The sequence below is a fragment of the Mirounga angustirostris genome, unplaced genomic scaffold, assembly GCF_029215605.1.
Source record: "Mirounga angustirostris isolate CCGP_5_RB_7025 unplaced genomic scaffold, mMirAng1.0.hap1 SCAF_9, whole genome shotgun sequence".
NCBI lineage: Eukaryota > Metazoa > Chordata > Mammalia > Carnivora > Phocidae > Mirounga > Mirounga angustirostris.
In genome coordinates, this window is record NW_026991717.1 from 117133236 (window position 1) to 117150904 (window position 17669).

Consider the following 17669-nt stretch of genomic DNA (forward strand, 5'->3'; position numbering starts at 1 on the left):
CTTGACCCGCCATCAGACCTGGCTCTCAGCAAGGCACCCGGGTGCGCTGCGCTAGCGCCCCAACACGGTGGAGCTGGGGAAGAACAGGCTCCAGGCCTGCGGGCCAGCCAAGCCGCCAGGGGGCGTTACCCTGCAGACAGCACTTCCCCAGTTCCCCACCCCACATCTGGCATCATTTTCAGCAGGGTACCAAGGCAGTAAATAACCTCAAGTCTTAGAGTGAGAAAGTTCCTTCCTGAGCAGTTCCCATTCCCGGTTTCTAACTTTATTCAGGAGAAAATTCTCACTTGTGTGCCCGTACGTCTAATTCCCCCCACGACATCCCTTAACCTCCCTTTGTACAGAGAGAGCAAGCCTCAGGCTCAGACTCTCTGCAGGCACAGTATCAAACTGCAATTTTGTAACCTGGTTTACGTTCACTTTTAGAGTTACATTCTAGTTATATCAAGCGTAAATTTAAAAAAACAACAATTAGGTTTAAGGAGTTAATTGGGACGCCTGGGTGGCTCAGTTGGGTGGGCATCTGCCTTCGGGTCAGGTCATGATCTCTGGGTTCTGGGATTGAGCCCCGTGTTGGGCTCCCTGCTCAGCAGGAGCCTGCTTCTCCCTCTGCCTGCCGCTCCCCCTGCTTGTGCTTTCTCTCTCTGTCAAATAAATAAATAAAATCTTAAAAAAAAAAAGGGGGGAGTTAATTTAAAAAATATTAAGTAATTCACAGTACAAGAGGTACAGAGATCTGGCAAAAATCATGAACGTGCTGCACTGACAACTCAACTTTGGGTAACACTGTTCTAGAATAAGGGCTTTGGGCTCAAATCGTTTCCATCTTAAGTTTCCGTGCTTTCTGGGTTTTGTCTGTTCCTCTCGTTGTTGCTGTTTCCTCACAAAGATTATTTTTGAAAAATCTCTGACCTTATTTTAGTTGACTAAAGGGAAAGAGATTTATTTTTACCTGGGTTAGGACAAGAAAAACAGAAGGGCCCTAGAGGTTAGTGACTCAGGTACAACGGGCAAAGGGAAAGCGCAGGTGTGGAGTGAAGTGAAAAACCAGGCGCAGAAGTTTCCAGTACAATGGAGAGTGCATCTCCCTTCCTCCCAGGCTCCCAAATACAAGTCTGTGGATTCAATTTAAAAGGTCACCTTACAGTGGAAAAGAAAAAGAAAGAAAGAAGGCTGCAATTTGTAAGAAATGTTTATCTTTTTAAAAAAGTTATAAAAGTTAAATATTTGTCGATTAAAGTTAAAAAATCTATGGCTACAAAATTCAATGGATTTAAAAGATTTCTGGATTGCGTGACTTTAAGCCCAATATTCTCTCCACAATGACCCTACATTTCTCACAGATCCCACACTTTCAGGTTTTTCTTTAGAAAACACGATCTGAGGCTGTTTGTAAGCAATCGGCACCCCGAGTGCAGGGAGCTCTGGCTGAGGCGGCAGGAGGCGCCCTGGCGGGACTGGGTGCCCCGCAGCGAGCTGCACCCCGGCCGGGCCCCCCCTGCTGCCAGTGCCCCCTGCACAGGGCCTGGGAGGCGAGCCAGGGATCTCCCGTGCCTCACAGGCCCCCCCGTCCCCCGGTCTCTCCGGGAGAATGCCGATCTGCCCCGAGCTGGGCACTTCTTCCAGGGGCCAGCCACACCCTTGGCTTCACTCCACTTTGATTCTGGTCAGTTCCCATCTTCCTTCTCCGCAGAGTTTCAGAACCAAGGAGTGAAACTGCAAGAGACCAGCACGACGCAGATCAGGCCACGCTGGCCATAGCCAACGGGAGGCCATCCCTCCCCTGCCCTCTCCGCCACCCCCAGTCCCCATTTTGAAGGGCCCCTGGCTCTCGTCAGGCCCAGCCTCTGGGCTCTTCCTCCTCCTCAGGCCATCTCTACGAGCTTGGGTACCCTCTCGAGGCTATGTCGGTGTCCCACGCTGATGAACGTCATGCCCAGCTGCTGGCCAATGCGGTAGAGCTCGCTCTCCACCTCCTCGGTCAGGGCACTGGTGGCTTCATCAAGCACTGAGGACAGAATCCGGCGGGAAGAGATTGGCTCCTGCCCCTGGCCCACTTCTGCCTCTCCAAACCACGCTCACCTCTGTCTGCCTGGGACCCAGGGCAAGGCTGGCTGGAAGCGGCTCTGGCTTACAGGAGCCCTGCCACAGGAAGAGCAGGCCAAAAGAGCAGAGGGCGAGGCTCCACCTGGGAAGCCTTCTACCAGCGGCAGGATGAAATCCTCCGGCTTCCTAGAGTAAGCACCAGCACTTCCTAGAAGCGCTCAAACCAGCGCTTCTTAGTTCCCCCAAGGACGCCAGTCCCTGAAGTTCACACCTGCCATCCCTCCGCCAGGCACAGCTGGGGGTGTTGCCCGCTTATTGACAGCAGAGGCTCAGGAGCATAAAATCGCAAGCTTTTTAGGCTGGCTCCAGCTGCTGCCATGGCAGAATGCTCCAGAATGCGTGGTGTAACACATCCCGAGCTGATCTGGGGATGCCAACCTTGCTGCCGCAAGGGTAGAGCCCTGGCATCCTCCCCTGCAGGGACAGAGATGCCCGGCCACGCACAGGGGTGCTCTCCTCCGTGTCTGAACGCCCCCGTGGTTACACGTGGCACACACACACACACCCCCCCGTGAGCACACAGTACCGGGCATGCGCACTGCCGGGGCAGACCTCACCTGCATACTTTGGCTGCAGGTAGAAGAGCCGGGCAAAGGAGAGCCTCTGCATCTCTCCTGGGGACAGAACATCATACCTGAGGAATGGGAGTGAAAGGACCGCTAGAGGAAGGAGGATATGGCTTGGCTTTTGTATAGAATGGGGTCTAAGCAAGAAGAGGTTCTTGGGGCAGAGAGGCTGGTCCCGGGACAGACTGACATCACCCTCCCCTTTCAACCACAGTCCAGCCCATCATGAGATGGGCTGCCCACATGAGGTGAGGCCAAAACGCTGCTCCCGAGGGCATGAACATGCCCCTGATGGGCCAGTAAAAACACCTGGAACCCACTGTGTGTTGGGGGGGGAGCTGGCTCTGGAGCACCCGGCTCCCTTCTTACCAGTTCCAATCAACTTGCTGGTCCAGACCCTCTGTCCTGGTCACCAAACTGGACTGTAACACACCCAGAGGGAATGCTGTCTGTGAGAGGGCCCATCCCTGCTTCCTGCCACCCCTCCACACACACCTCTGAGGCAGCTACAGCCCTGGCAGGGGCTGTGGGAGCGACCCGTGCCCCGCAGGGGGGACTATCCTATCAACTATACTGTTTGCATCTCCTAAGCAGACTTAGTTTTATTATCATTTTAAAAGTCGATGCAGAGGGCGCCTGGGTGGCTCAGTTGGTTAAGCGACTGCCTTCAGCTCAGGTCATGATCCCAGGGTCCTGGGATCGAGTCCCACATCGGGCTCCCGGCTCAGCGGGGAGCCTGCTTCTCCCTCTGACCCTCTCCCCTCTCATGCTGTTTCTCTCCTGATCACTTTCTAATAAATAAATAAATAATTAAAAAAAAAAAAAAGTCGATGCAGAGAATGCACCCCCTGGGGCGCCTGGGTGGCTCAGTTGGTTAAGCGACTGCCTTCGGCTCAGGTCATGATCCTGGAGTCCCTGGATCGAGTCCCGCATCGGGCTCCCTGCTCGGCGGGGAGTCCGCTTCTCCCTCTGACCCTCCTCCCTCTCGTGCTCTCTCTCATTCTCTCTCTCTCAAATAAATAAATAAAATCTTAAAAAAAAAAAAAAAAAAGAATGCACCCCCTGGTTGCCTGCACCTGGCCAACCGCTCCCCTCACCACTTTCTACTCCCACTCCCGCGGTCCAGGCTCCCACTTCCGGTCCTGGGCCCCGGGCGCTATGCCGGCTCTGCTGGACCAGCCCTTGTGGTCAGTGCTACCAGGTGGGCCTGGGCCTCAGCGTCCCTGCCCACACTCACCAGGCCTGCCAGCTCCAGGAACCTCATGATCCTCTCATCATCAGTAGAACCTGCAAAACAGACAAGCCTTCTTCAAGAAGTCCGTTCCTCTGGGCAGCCAGAAGAGAGGGGGTACATCGTGGAAGGGGGTAGGGCTGGGGGGGTGCCAGAATCTGGGCTAAAGCTCTGCAGTGACAGGGTTACAGCACTTAATACACAAAGGAAGGGCCAGGCGAAGGAAGCAGTCCCTTCCCTTCCTCCAATGGGGGTCTCTCCTCAAGGAGGGGAAGACAGAACAAGACGAGGTCAGGGTACAGACCCCAAAATAGTAAACACTTGAAGGAGAAGAAAACTCCCTCAAACCAGCAGCCTTGCTGGAACCTCTGCCAAAAGGCACTGGCGAGGCCCTAATCAGGCAGAGCAGGGGCAATTTAGATGGGAGGACATGCCCCAAGGAGGCCCAGCTCACCTGAGTCCGGGTAGATTTCCTTCAGGGGATATATCACCTGATAAAACAAAACCACACAGGCCCAAGATGAGGGCCAATGAGAGGCAGTGCTGCACAAAGCCTATCCTCCCCAGGAGGATACAGTCCCAGGAACTGCCAGAGGCCAGGCTCCTCTCCACCTGAGGATGGTAAGGACCAGCCCGGCCAAGGGTCCAGTGGGAGAGCCGGGGACAGCAGACAGTGGGACAGGGTCACTGCAAACGTCAGATGTGTGTCTGAGGGGAAAGAGTCTGTGAGCCTCCTAAGGACACAGCGTCCAGAATCCAACCTTGGCGGCCAACAAATATATGTGGTATTTGGTTTCGGCCCCCACAGGTTAACCTGCCCCCAGGAGCTGCTCTAACTACATGGCCCAATCCACGGAAGTGAGTAAAATGTTCGTAGAACCAGGGAGTTCCTGGGCAGGAGCCATTTACTACCCCACCTTCTGCCCCATAACTTTCTAGAGCTGAAACCTGTCAGACTGCCAGAGGTCTCCGGTAGCCAGAGGTAGGTGCGGGCCCCAGGCTGACCTGCTCCCGAAGGGTCCCATCCGTGAAGAATGGCTTTTGTGGCAGGAACAGCACCCCATGGGGTCCAAAGTCTGTCAGCATCTGCACTGAGCCTGCAGGGCCCACAGAAACCTCCATTTTGAGATCTCCCAGACAAAGTAAGTGCCTCTCATTTCCTCTCCCCAACAAAAAGGCCTGGACTTTTACACACACGCACGCACATGTGCGCACATGCACACACCTGCACGCGCGCACACGCATCCCACCGGCCCAAGGCTGGCTCAGAGGCAGGGAGGGCTGGCTCTCACCCCGTGTGCTTGCCCAGAGGCCGCCGAGAACCCGGAGCAATGACGTCTTGCCCGTGCCCGTGTTGCCTGTGATGAGCAGGCTCTGCCCCTCAGAGATCCTCAGGCTCAGATCCCTGATTAAGGGTTTATTAGAGGAGGGGGCACAGATGGAGACCCGCTCAAGGAGAAAAGCTGTGTCTGTTGGCTCTGCGACCGGCCACTCTGGGGCCCTGCGGTCAGAAGATGAGGGGAGAGAAGAAGCGTCAGTACCACTGGGGGGCAGGGTCTTCTTCTCGGGGGCCTCACCTCTGGACAGGGGGGTTATGGGCTAAACTGTGTTCTCAAAATAACAGGCTGAAGTCTCAACCCCTAGTACCTCAGAATGTAACTGCATTTGAAGAGAAAGTATTTAAAGAAATGATGGCATTAAAATGAGGCCATCAGGGGAGAGCTCTAATCCAATATGGCTGACGGCCTTCTAAGAAGAGGGAGAGACACCAGGGATGCTCCTCCACAGAGAAGAGGCTAGAAAAGGACACGGAGAAAGACGGCCATCTGCAAGCCAAGGAGAGAGGCCTCAGGAGAAACCAACCCTTGATCTTGGACTTCCAGCCTCCAGAACTGTGAGAAAATAAATGTCTTGGATAAGCAACCCAGTCTGTGGTATTTTGTTACGGCAGCTCGGGCACACGAACACAGAGGTAGGGCCGAGGGCACCTACTTTGTGCCAGGCTGTGCAAAGCCCCGCCGTGACTGATCTTGATCAGCTTTAACACCAACGGATCACAAACATCATCCCTACTTGGCAGAGGGGGAAACCAAGTCAGGCGGCTCAGTAACTCCCTCAGGGTCACGGAGCTGAAGCTGTCTAACCTTAACCCTGGTGGGTGTGCACAGCGCGTGTGAGCAGGGCCTGTGACAGGATGGGCGTGGTGGTCGGAAAGGGACCTGGAGTTTCTGGCTCTGGCACAGACGCCCCTTTCCCCCGGAGAACAGCACCTCTGGTCTCCTACGGTCGCCGCACCATCTCCCCAGCCCCAGGCCCACAGCTGCACAAAGGCTGAATTCTGAACGGGGGCAACAGTTAAGGCTTTAGTCCCTCAGAAGGGAGTTGTGTGTAGGCCCTGGAACACAGGCTGTTTCCATTTTTGAAAGCTTACTCTGTGGCCCCTGTCCAAGCACTTTCCACAGACTGTGACAGCTAATCCTCACAACCATCCTAAGAGGAAGGTTCCATTACCGTTCCCCTCACAGCGATGAAGAAACAGAGACACAGAACAGTTGAGTAATTAGCCCAAGAAAGTGAGGACATGAAACCAATCCTCAGTGCACAGAAAGGCCAGAAACATCACAACTCATGCAAGGAGACATGAGTAAAGGGACGCCTGGGTGGCTCAGTCCGTTGAGTGTCTGCCTTCAGCTCAGGTCACGGTCTCAGGGTCCTGGGATCGAGCCCCGCATCGGGCTCCCTGCTCAGCGAAGAGCCTGCTTCTCCCTCTGCCTCTGCCACGCCCCTCCACTCGTGTTCTCTCTCTCAAATAAATAAATATAATTAAACAAACAAACAAACAAACACAGGAGACACGAGTAAAGCCACGTGTGAGGGTTAGCGAGGCCTGGGGAACAGAGAACAGGCAGGCCCCGAGGAAAGGGGCAGGCGGCAGGGCTCAGTGGGAGGCAGACTGCTCAGATTTCTGATTTGTCATCTCGGGCCCAGGCAGGAGTGGGCACCGTGCTTCCCGCAGCTGGGGGAAGGTGTAGGTGACAACAGATGCCAGAACAGCACCCCTGCCTGGGAACACCTGTGGTGTGCCCGGCACCAGGCAGAGAGGCCTGGCATCTGCTCTGCACAACTCTGCCACCCGCTGGGCACGCCCACCATGGCACTGCCCTGCCAGCCCAGCACCCACCTGTCCACGTCCCACTCGCTCTCGTCCAGGACCTCGCCACCCCGCGACTTCAGGGACATGTCCAGCAGGGTCTCCTGAAGTTCCCCGATTCTGGGCAAGAAGTGAAAACCTGAGGTGGGCCTGGGGGCCCAGGTGAACGCATTCCTCCTTCTCTCTCACACCCACTGCCATATGGCTTTTCTGTTCCTTTTTTCATTTGGCTACTTCTCCCAGCGGCACCCGCTTTGCTCAGGACCTGGAGGGGCAGGACGCAGCCTCACCTGTGTGTGTAACCAGCCACATCTGAGAACGTGCCGGAGAGGTCGATGAGGCCGGTGAAGCAGCTGATGAGGTAAATGCACACAAAGGCATTCTGCACGGGACAGCGAGCAGTGAGCCCCGGCCCGGACTCCGAGGCGCCGGGCCGAGGGCAGAGGGGACGGCATGAGGGGTCACCAGGAGGGAGCCTCACCTTGCTGACCAGAGTGCTGAGCTCTGTGGGGCTCAGGTCTCCATAGACACCACTGAAAATAGGGATGGCGATCACAACATAACTCAGGATGCTGCCCAGATAGTCGAATGTGTTGACACCGACTGCAGAAGGCAGAAACACCGAGGGTAAGAGACCCAGGAAGCACCGATGTGCTCTGAGGGAAGAGGACGCCAAGTAGGACCAAGCTATTCCCCAGAGCCTTATTCTCCCGAGGACACTCGAGGCAAAGACAGTGGCTCCCCATGGTGAATTCCTTCATCACGGCAAACTGACTAGTGCAGAGAGAAGGAGGTTCGGGGAGGGAAGGAGACGATCCCGCTCCCGGGGTTCCCGCCTCCCCGGGCTCCCTCCACCTACGGTACAGCCAGAGCTCCTTGGACATCAGCTCCCTCTGGGTCTGAAGGAGTCTCTGCAGCCTGCGGTCTGTCCTCACATGCTCCACGTGCCCAGCTCTGACGAGAAAGGTTGGGATGTTGATGGAGCCTGGAAAGCCTCAGCCGGGCCGGGGGACCCTCTAGCCCTCATCACACTCTCCTTTGGGGACCAAGCCTATATCCAAATGGTCTTCATCTCAGACCCTTTCTGCCACTAGCATCCATTCACTGCTTCATTTACTCAGCACAGTATCGTCTGGGGAGAGAACATGAACTCTAGATTGGGCAGATCTGGCTCAAATCCTGGCTCTGGCCAATTACTAGCTGGGTGACTAATGTTACTTAAGCCTCAGAGTCTCAGTGTCTTCCTCGGTAAAATGGGGCTAATCAGACCTACAAAATAAGTTAGAGAATTTCTAAACAGAAAGTGCCAGGCAAAAGAGGGACCCTTAAAAAATAACAGCTGTTATTATTAAGCGACTATACACAGAGCAGGTGCTCGGTGGCAGGCTCTGTGCTGGTTAGCCAGTGAGATAAACAAGGGGATAAAATAGTCCCTGTCCTTGAGCTCCCAGTTTAGGGGGGCAGGCAGATGCACTGCATTCTTCCCCTGGCACATGGAAAGTGTTAGAGGGACAGAGAAGCCAGGAAAGAACGCATCTGGAGCTCCAAGAACAAACCTGCTTTCCCCAGAGCCCAGAACTTCACGAGAGGCTGCAGAATCCAAAAGCACTTAGCACAGGCCCAGCCCTACCGCCACACCAGACCCCACCTCATAGATTCCTAGTATTCTTGGCGCCCTCAAGTGGTGGGAGCTGCAAAATGCAGCAAAGACAGACAAGTGCAAAGGTCCCAGGGTTATTAGAGCCAGGTGACCCAAGAGCAGCTTCCACTCCTTAAACACACACCTCTGGGGCCTGAGTTCTCTCTCTGGGGCCAAACAATGACTCCAGAGGTCCCACAGAAGGCAGGGCCCAGGGACCTATCCTGACCCTGAGGGAAGGCAGGAGATTTCACAATGTTGCTATCAGGAGATCAGACACTTTGTTCTACTTGGACAGTGTTTGTGGGGAGCAGGTCTCCTGATCTCCTGAGGCCTCCTTTCCCTCCCATCCTACAGAGACAAAGGATCAGTCTTGGAGACTTTGACCGGCCATCAGGCACTGGCAGAAAGCCATCTTGTAGATGGAAAAACAGGCAGAGGCAATGGCTTATAGTCCTCACCAAGACGAGAATCATTCACTCGTTTCATTCTTGGAACAAATTTAGGCCCCCTGCTGGGTCACTAGAAGGAACAACCAGCTTCAGAAGCAAATCCCTGGACCTAAGGATGAGGCAAACTAGGACAGTGAGAGACATGGGGTGAGGGTCATAGCCAAGTGTAAGGATGCTCAGCCCCAGGGTTCGGTGATGGTGGGCAGGCCGTACAATTCGTCTTTCCTTTTCTGCCATCTCCACTATCAGCTCTGATGAGGCAGAAGGAAACGATCCCCACCTGACTCACCTGAAAAAAGCAGCAGGCTCAGCATTCACCCGGATCTGCATGTGCTTGAACCTGGGCAGACCAAAGGCAAATGTGTGTTGACAACGGGCAGTACTGGCCCTTCTCCTTTCTCTAGCCTGGACCAGGAAGATCTCCAGATGAAGAGGAACCTGGCTCCACCTCAAAAGGCCCAGCCCTTCCCTGAGCTGTCACAGGGCCTGGGTGGGGTGGCAGGAGCCCTGCAGACAGGACGACCCCTCACCTCCCCAGAGGACAGGTGCATTCCTGCCCACACCACCTCCTTCCAGGGCCCAACCTGAAGTAGGAGGCCAAGCAGCACAGTGCAGGGGCTGGATCTATTGGCTGAGCCAAAACAGGAAGGTTGGAACAGAAGCACATGAGAAGACCAAGGGATGATGATGGCCAACCAGACACCGTTCTCGCTGCTTCTCACCTAGAATCTCAATAATGCTCCTCACAATCCCCTCTGCAGGCAACAGTACCATCCCCATTTTAGAGATGGGAAAACTGAAGTTTAGGGAGGTTCAAGACCTCACCCAAGAGCACATGGCTATTAACTAGCACAGGCTGGGACTCGAATGAGGCTGTCTCACTCGAGATCCCATTCCTTAACCATTATGCTCGGCCCAGAAACCTCACGCAAGGGAGACATACCTGAAATCCCCCTCCAGCTTCTCCTGCTGCACCAGCTTTGCCACAATGGGCCCCATCAACATTTTGTTCACAAGGGTTCCCAGGATGAAATACCCGAAGATGCTCGCAGGCCCAAGCCAGCCCGTGCTGGAAAGCAGAGAGAGGGAGGGTGGGGGGTGTCACATATCCCCGCAGGCCTCAGCCCTGCTTCTTGCTCTTTCAAGCAGCCCTCGTCCAATCTCAGCCAGCAGTCCTGTGGGACCTCTGCTCCTTTGTGGGGGCAGCAGGCACCTGGTCCAGGTTGTCAGATACCAGGACCCCTGTGACACTGAAACGCCACATGTCCAAAGGGCAGGGGCCCGAGCACAGGACACAGGAAGCCTTCCTGGGCTGCAGGCAGGAGGGAGGAAGACCAGCCTCTTCTGGACCCTGACCTAGGGGAGCTCGTGTAAGTGAGGGACCTTGGGGGGAAACACCTGGGGGGTGGGATGGGGGAGGAGAGGCTTCACCTTTGGAAGCACTGGTAGGTGTAGTAGATGAGGGTGAAGGGGGAGATGATCAGCTTGCTGGCCATGCTGCTGAGCTGTCGGCAGAATCGTTCCACATCCTGGCTGATGCGTTGGTCCCTGGAGCCAACAACAGAGCAACTGGAGCAGGGAGCGGGGTGCGAAGGGTGGAGCGAGCTGAGAGGTTACCTCTTACTCTGACCTTGCCTTTCAGCACTGTTAGCCACGACCCCGGGGGAAGATGGACCCTGATAAGCGCTGCTTTTCCTAGAGGCACTAAGACCTTTAGGACCTTTAAACAGGGTTCTAAAGAGTTGCTTCTTAGGGTGCCTCAGTTTACCCCTCTGGAAAAGTAGCAAATCAAAGGGCCAGTACCCAGGGGTCCTGAGCCAGTTCTAAGTAGCACCAGAGAACAACCCGAGGGTAGAAGAGCTGAGTTTCTGGATGGGCCAGAAAGCTATGCCCTCTCTCTGGCTCCTCCCAATCTCTTCTGCGAACCTGAGCCTGCCCCCATTTTAGCTATCTGGCTGCAGAAGCTTCATATGGGTTGAGTCATGGAGAAGCCTAGAAGATAAGAGGCAACAGGAATCCCAAGAATCTTTGCCACAAAGCTCAGCTTGAGCTGACAAAAGGTCACCGTAGGCAAAAAAGTGCGTGGGGGTGGTGAGTGGAGAGGGAATGAGTGTGAGGAGAGACCCCATATGTCCCACTGCACTACTGGGGCCACACTGACTCCCATTTCCAATGAGAGACATGACTTTGGACAAGTCACTTGCATTCTCTGGGCCTCAGTTTCCTCACCTATAAAATAACCAGCGCTAACTCACACTGGGACACTTGCTATGTGCCAGGCACCGCACATGTGCATTGCATGAATATCCTTTGAGATACTGAGATAGGAACTATCATCCCCATTTTCCAGAAAGGGAACCTGAGGCTCAGTGAACGAAGGCTTGTCAACTGGGAGGTGACAGAATGAAGATCTGAATCTTACACTGAGTCCTGGGCAGCAATAATTTTTTACTGCTGAAAATCCAAGAGCTGGTTTGCGAGCAAGGACACTTTCTTCAGAGGGTGCCTGGTTGGGAAGCACAGGATATAAAATGGACAAAAGGGAACCACTCCTATCTTTTAGTGCCCTATTCTCAGCCCCGCAGCTGCTCGGGGGTTCCTCCACGGAGTCCCCTTCTCCTATGGCGCTTATCAACATTTGCAGAGAACTGTGGATGATCTCAAAGGGCCCACCGCAGGGACTCTCCAGGGCCGAACCAGACTGACAGAACCCTGCAGAAGGTGGGGAGGACAGAGAGGAGGCGCCTACGGGTTATCGACGTCATCCCGCAACACGTTAAGGGTGTAGTACACGCGGCCTTGGAAGTAGAAGCGGTGAAGGTGCTCGGTGAGGTCCTTTCTCCAGCTCACATACAGCAGGTTGCAGGTGAACTGGTCAAAGCTCTTCAGCTGTGCAGTGGGGAAGCGAGAGGAAGTGAGGGAGAGGGAGAGATGGTTTCTGCACATCTCAGCAAGGAGCTCAGGGCTGGCAGAGTGCATCTGCTGACTGGTCCCAGCCCACTCCGCTTAAGTCTCTGTCCACTCAGCACTTCTGGGTTAAAGTGTCAAGTCAGGGGATTCTTCCCTCCCTCCCTCCCTCCCTCCCCGCCATGCTCATTCTGTCACCAAGCACAGGCCTCTGGCCCCTTTATTTTGTACTGTCTTATCCTGAGAGCAGGTGAGCTTCCGGAGATTGGGGATGATATCTTCTATGCCATTTATGTTCTCACTTTTCTGTTCCCCCTAACTTGGAACAGAGTTCTGTATACATAGGTGTTTACCACCAGAAGACCCATCCAAAGTGCCCAAGTGTGATGAGAAGGGGAGTCCCCAAGAAAACAGGCCATACAGGCAGGCAGAGCATTAGGCTTGAGTCCCAGCGGAGGCCTGACTCATTGTTCACCACTGATGGAGCACCTACATGCTAAGTCCAAGGCAGTGACAATGAGCTCGGTCTAACAAGGCAACAATTACAAGGGCGTGAGGAGTGTTACAGCAGAGGTTAACTCAAAGTATTAGTTAAGCAGAGAGGAGGGCAGAGTTTGGTGGAGGAAACATGAAGAAGGTTAAGGAGGACTTGAAGAAAGTGACAACAGCAGAACTTGAAATGTAAGCAGGCATTAACCAAGTGAACCAGGGTGGGGAAGGAAGCCATTCTGCAGGAAAGGAGCAGGTGCAAAGGCTGAGAGGTGTGACACAGTGCCAGGCTGAACCGGCCCCACAGAGAAGCAATAGCCCCCTGGCTGCTGATCCCAGTTTTCAAATGCTTGGGAGTTCCCTGAAGCAAGAGTAATGGGAATGGAAGGGACAAGATCATTTCTGCTAAACATTGACTTAAACCAGAACCTCATGGCCAAGTCCTGGGAGCCTGAAACATCCCAGGGATTGGGCCCAATAACAAGATCAATGCCCTTCTGACCTCCAGTTCCAAGAAAGGGAGGGAACACACACCCACAGCTCGATTCCTGCTTCCTGGTGGCTAAGTCCCAGTGGGCACTGTGCTTACACTAGGCTGGAGAGGAAGAGAAACACAGGGAGACCTTACCATGGAGTTGAGAACGATGAGCACCACAGCCAGGAATGTCAGGGTCTTAAACCCATCCAAGTCTTTGTTTCCCAGGACCCCATAGTACTGACTGGGGATCAAGCCAACCTGGTAGATCACCAGTTGTTCTGGGGTGGGGAGAGGGGTCCGAAGTCAGTGGTGAAGGGAGAGAAAACAAGGAGTCTTCCCCTTGAGTCCTTGCCTTATCAACTCCCCAGACAGAAGGGACCCCAAACCAAGGCTGCCCTCCCCCTGTAGCCTGGGCTCACTCACTCACTCAGTAGGGCGACACACAACAGGGTCAGGAACATCAAGGCATTCTGTGATGACCAGGAGGGAAACAAAACCTTCTGTATCTGCAGGAACCGCTGGAGAAATTGCAGATCTAACCTGGGCCTGAAGAAGAGATGCAGGAGAAGTCGAGAGAACCCTGAGAGGGCAGTTAAGCCTTACAGAGCAGTTACCAAGTTGATCTACACTGTTCTGGGGAGGGGTCCAGGCCATGCAGGAAGAATGGCTTACCGATGCTGAAGGCAGTAGGCTGGGAACAGACCGGGAGAGAAAGGAATTTCTTTAAGCTGGGAAATGCTATAAAAGGTGATTTACCAAAAATTTACAGCAAAACAAAACAAAAAAACCCATAGTTAATCAAGAAACTTTAGCCACATCCTCTTTATGGTCACAAACATGACAAGAAAGCCCATCAAGGATTTTAACGTCTTGGCTAAATCAATAAAGCAAGAAAAATAAATGAGGTAAAGGAATTAAAAGGGAAGAGATTAAATTGTCTTTATTTGCAGATAATGTGATCATTTACACAGCAAACAGCAAATCAATAGACAAATGCTGGAAATAAAAGGAGTTCAGCTAGATATAGGGTTAACATACAAATATCAACAGTGTTCTATACCAACAATAACCAACTGGAAAATATAAAGAAAATAAGAGGTCACTGACAAAAGAAAAGCACTAAAACAACTGTAAAACATGGGCGCCTGGGTGGCTCAGATGACTGAGCGTCTGCCTTCAGCTCGGGTTGTGATCCCGGGGTCCTGGGATTGAGTCCTGCATCGGACTCCCCGCTCAGCGGGAAGCCTGCTTCTCCCTCTGCTTCTCTCTCTCTGTCTCTTATGAATAAATAAATAAAATCTTAAAAAACAAAACTGTAAAACATCCAGGAATTAACTTTTAAAAAGAATGTATAAGACATTTTTTTTTTTTAAGTAAGCCCCCAAGCCCAGCATAGAGCCCAATGTGGGGCTTGAGCTCACAGCCCTGAGATCGAGACCTGAGCTGAGATCAAGAGTCGGAGGCTTAACTGACTGAACCACCCAGGTGTTCCACATTTTTAAGATTTTATTTTTAGGGGTGCCTAAATATGCGCCCCTAAATTTAACCTGTGGCACTACGACCCTAGACTGCCACCGAGGCACCCCAAAAGATTTTATTTTTAAGTAATCTCTCCACCCATCATGGGGTTCAAACTTACAACCCCAAGATCAAGAGTTGCAAGCTCTACCGACTGAGCGAGCCAGTCGCCCCAGGATGAGACATTTTAAAAGAAAAACGAAAGCTCTATTATAGATGTGAAAGAAGACTTAAATAGAGCTGGCATGACTTAACATTATAAAGACCTCATTTCTAACAAAAGTAGTCTATAAATTCAATATAATACCAATCACAAGCAGAACTTCTCTGAGGAACTTTATGTGGAAATATAAAGGCCCATGAACAGCTGAGGGCAACTGTGAAAAATAGGAAAGGAGGAATTGGAGACCCAAACCATCAGTTATTAAGACAAATCAGGGGCGCCTGGGCGGCTCAGTCGGTTGGGCATCCGACTCTTGATTTCGGCTCAGGTCTTGATCTCAGAGTCGTGAGACTGAGTCCTGTGTCAGACTCCGTGCTGAGCATGGAGCCTGCTTAAAATTCTCTCTCTTCCTCTCCCTCTAACCCAAACTTGCGCGTGCTCACACACCCTTCTCTCTAAGAAAAAAAAAAAAAAGACAAATCATAATGCAGGGCTGTGGTTTTATTTTATTTTTTTTAAGATTTTATTTATTTATTTGAGAGAGAGACACAGCAAGAGAGGGAACACAAGCAGGGGGAGTGGGAGCAGGAGAAGGAGGCTTCCTGTCGAGCAGGGAGCCTGATGCGGGCTTGATCCCAGGACTCTGGGATCATGACCTGAGCCGAAGGCAGATGTTTAACGACTGAGCCACCCAGGTGCCCCAAAACTGTGTTTTAATATAGAAACAAAAAGACCAACGGGACAGAGACCAAAAAGAGCAGGGAGCCCGATGTGGGGCTCTGTGGGGCTCGATCCCAGGACCCTGGGATCATGACCTGAGCTGAAGGCAGGCGGACGCTTAACGACTGAGCCACCCAGGCGCCCCTCCAATTTTTAATTATTAATTCATTAGTTATTAACTGAAAATGGTGAAGGAAAATTAAGGTCATTACCTCAAATCACTTAGATAAAAATTTAAAACTCCAAATGGATTAAAAATCTAATGTGAAATTCTATTTAGTTAATAGAAGAAAAGGAAGAAGAGTATCTTAATGAAGATATAGTGGGAAGATATTCCTCAAATAAGACCCAAACCCACAAATTTTGATAAAGGGGAAAACTAATGGACTTAATTTATTTTTGCTCAATACAGTGCCATAGATTAAATTAAAAGAACTGTGGAAGGTATGTGAAGAGTGTAAAACCAACAAGACATTAAAATCTAGAGCATACAAGGAATTCCTGCAAGTCAGGAAGATAGGAAATCCATAGAAAGTGGGAAAAGGTAGGCTATTCAGAAAAGGGGAAACCCAAATGCTTAATACATGAAAACACAACGGGATGCCACCTTCCAACCCATCAGATTGATAAACATCAGAAAACCAAACAATACCAAACATTCCAAGGATGTGGGGAAGCCAGAACCTTTATGCAATGCTGTTGGGAAGTATAAACTCATGTGCCCATTCCAGAAAACAATTCCGCAGAATTAGTTATGATCTAGCATCCTACCCTGGGGTGGGTAATCCAGAAAAATATTACCCATATTCACAAGGAGACAAGTTCCAGTATATTTGAGGTGGTTAAAAACTGGAAGCATTCTAAGTGTCCATCACTTGGGGAATATATAGGTAAAATGCGGTCCGAAGTACACAGGGTAGGTATTATGCAGCCTTCAGAAACTAGATTACTACTGAATGTATGATCTCAAAAACACAACGTTGAGTAAAAAGGTTTTTCAAAAAAAATCACAGCATATTGTCATTTATAGGAATTCAAAAACCACTATCTTTCAAGGTAAGAGATACGAAGACTTATGTAAACTGGGCTGTACACTCTTTTAATACACCAGAGTGGGGGCCTGAGAAGGGGGGTGAAATGGGATTGAGAATAAGGAACATAATAAAGTAAAACACAAGAGGGGCCTTGCACTGGACCACAGCGTGCCAAGAACTGAGGACGATTAACTCAATTCTGTGCACTTGGAAGTTCTTGGGGGGGGGCGGGGGCGGAGCCAGTTCCGGGGGGGGGGATCCCACAGCCAGAGTACTGGAGGCTGCCTCGGATCGCGGGAGGGTGGGCGCCCCTTCAGAGCTCCTCTTTCGCGGGGGCCGGGGCTCTTCAAGCCACACAGCCCCGGGGAGGGCACCCAGAGGCCCGGCTCTCTTCCCCACCGCCCTGCTCACCTGGCGCCAGCCCCGGCCGCGGCCACCGGGACCGCCATGTGCCGGCTTCCACCCTCCTCGCCCCGTACCCCGGAGTCGGCTGCGGGAAGAGTCCAAGGAGCACTAGGTCAGCCTAAGAGGGCGGGCCCACGGTGACCACAGAGAGGGGCGGATAGAGAGGAAGGCGCCGGGCGACGAGGCCGCTCCCGGAAGCGACCCAGCCCTCGAAAAGAACCAAAGAGTGCTGAGTGTCACATTTGTCGACCGGGCGCCTACAGCGCCCCCTGCTGGATCTGGGAGGTTTCCTATTTGACAAGAACAGCCGAAAAATGTGACTATTTTATGACAAATATTTTAGACTCGGAATATAGATATTTCATACATTCTCCCACAGAAGCCAGAGTGATCTTTTAATAACATAAATCATGCTTCCGGATTGTTTCCATGGCGTAAGTGATGGCGCCCTCCCCTTAAGTCTTCGTTGAGTGGCTACTGTTTCCACCTCAGGGTCTTTGCAAGTGCAGTTGTCCTGGCTGGGAGCTTTCCCATGGATGGCTTGCTCTCAAAATTAGTTCAAATGGGGCGCCTGGGTGGCTCAGTTGGTTGGGCGACTGCCTTCGGCTCAGGTCATGATCCTGGAGTCCCGGGATCGAGTCCCGCATCGGGCTCCCTGCTCGGTGGGGAGTCGGCTTCTCCCTCTGACCCTCTTCCCTCTCATGCTCTCTCTCATTCTCTCTCTCAAATAAATAAATAAAATCTTAAAAAAAAAAATTAGTTCAAATGTCACCTGGTCAGCCTACCTAGAATATGCCATCTTGCCCCCAT

At 52.4% G+C, this 17669-nt stretch overlaps 1 protein-coding gene across 14 annotated transcripts; it reads right to left on the bottom strand.

The window, feature by feature from the left end:
• Window positions 1-1174: 1174 nt before the first annotated feature.
• ABCD4 (ATP binding cassette subfamily D member 4) lies at window positions 1175-17023 on the bottom strand. 14 transcript variants are annotated; one of them, XM_045901225.3, is made up of 19 exons: window positions 16866-17023; window positions 13447-13565; window positions 13170-13297; window positions 11895-12034; window positions 10577-10693; window positions 10089-10214; window positions 9435-9485; window positions 7914-8008; window positions 7536-7657; window positions 7345-7436; window positions 7085-7174; window positions 5196-5404; window positions 4909-5000; window positions 4358-4394; window positions 3910-3959; window positions 3042-3094; window positions 2664-2740; window positions 1893-2008; window positions 1175-1716 (listed from the first exon to the last, which is right to left on the bottom strand). In XM_045901225.3, exons 1-19 carry the CDS (start codon window positions 16901-16903, stop codon window positions 1648-1650), a joined length of 1821 nt encoding a protein of 606 aa, XP_045757181.1. In that variant the 5' UTR covers window positions 16904-17023; the 3' UTR covers window positions 1175-1647. The 14 variants fall into 14 exon arrangements, 11 of the variants coding, with proteins under 11 accessions (XP_045757181.1, XP_045757180.1, XP_064427420.1 ...); XM_045901224.3 differs by having other exon boundaries at window positions 4909-5404; XR_008508158.2 differs by having other exon boundaries at window positions 1695-1716; window positions 2664-2720; window positions 4909-5404.
• Between the last annotated feature and the right edge of the window lie 646 nt (window positions 17024-17669).

Coding starts and splice junctions, on each gene's coding strand:
- ABCD4 (XM_045901224.3), bottom strand. CDS start 16,903: ATGGCGGTCCCGGTGGCCGCGGCCGGGGCTGGCGCCAG. Junction 2,741..3,041: donor CAGCAAGTTGATTGGAACTG/GTAAGAAGGGAG, acceptor CCCATTCCTCAG/GTATGATGTTCTGTCCCCAG. Junction 1,717..1,892: donor ACCGACATAGCCTCGAGAGG/GTACCCAAGCTC, acceptor GGTCTCTTGCAG/TTTCACTCCTTGGTTCTGAA.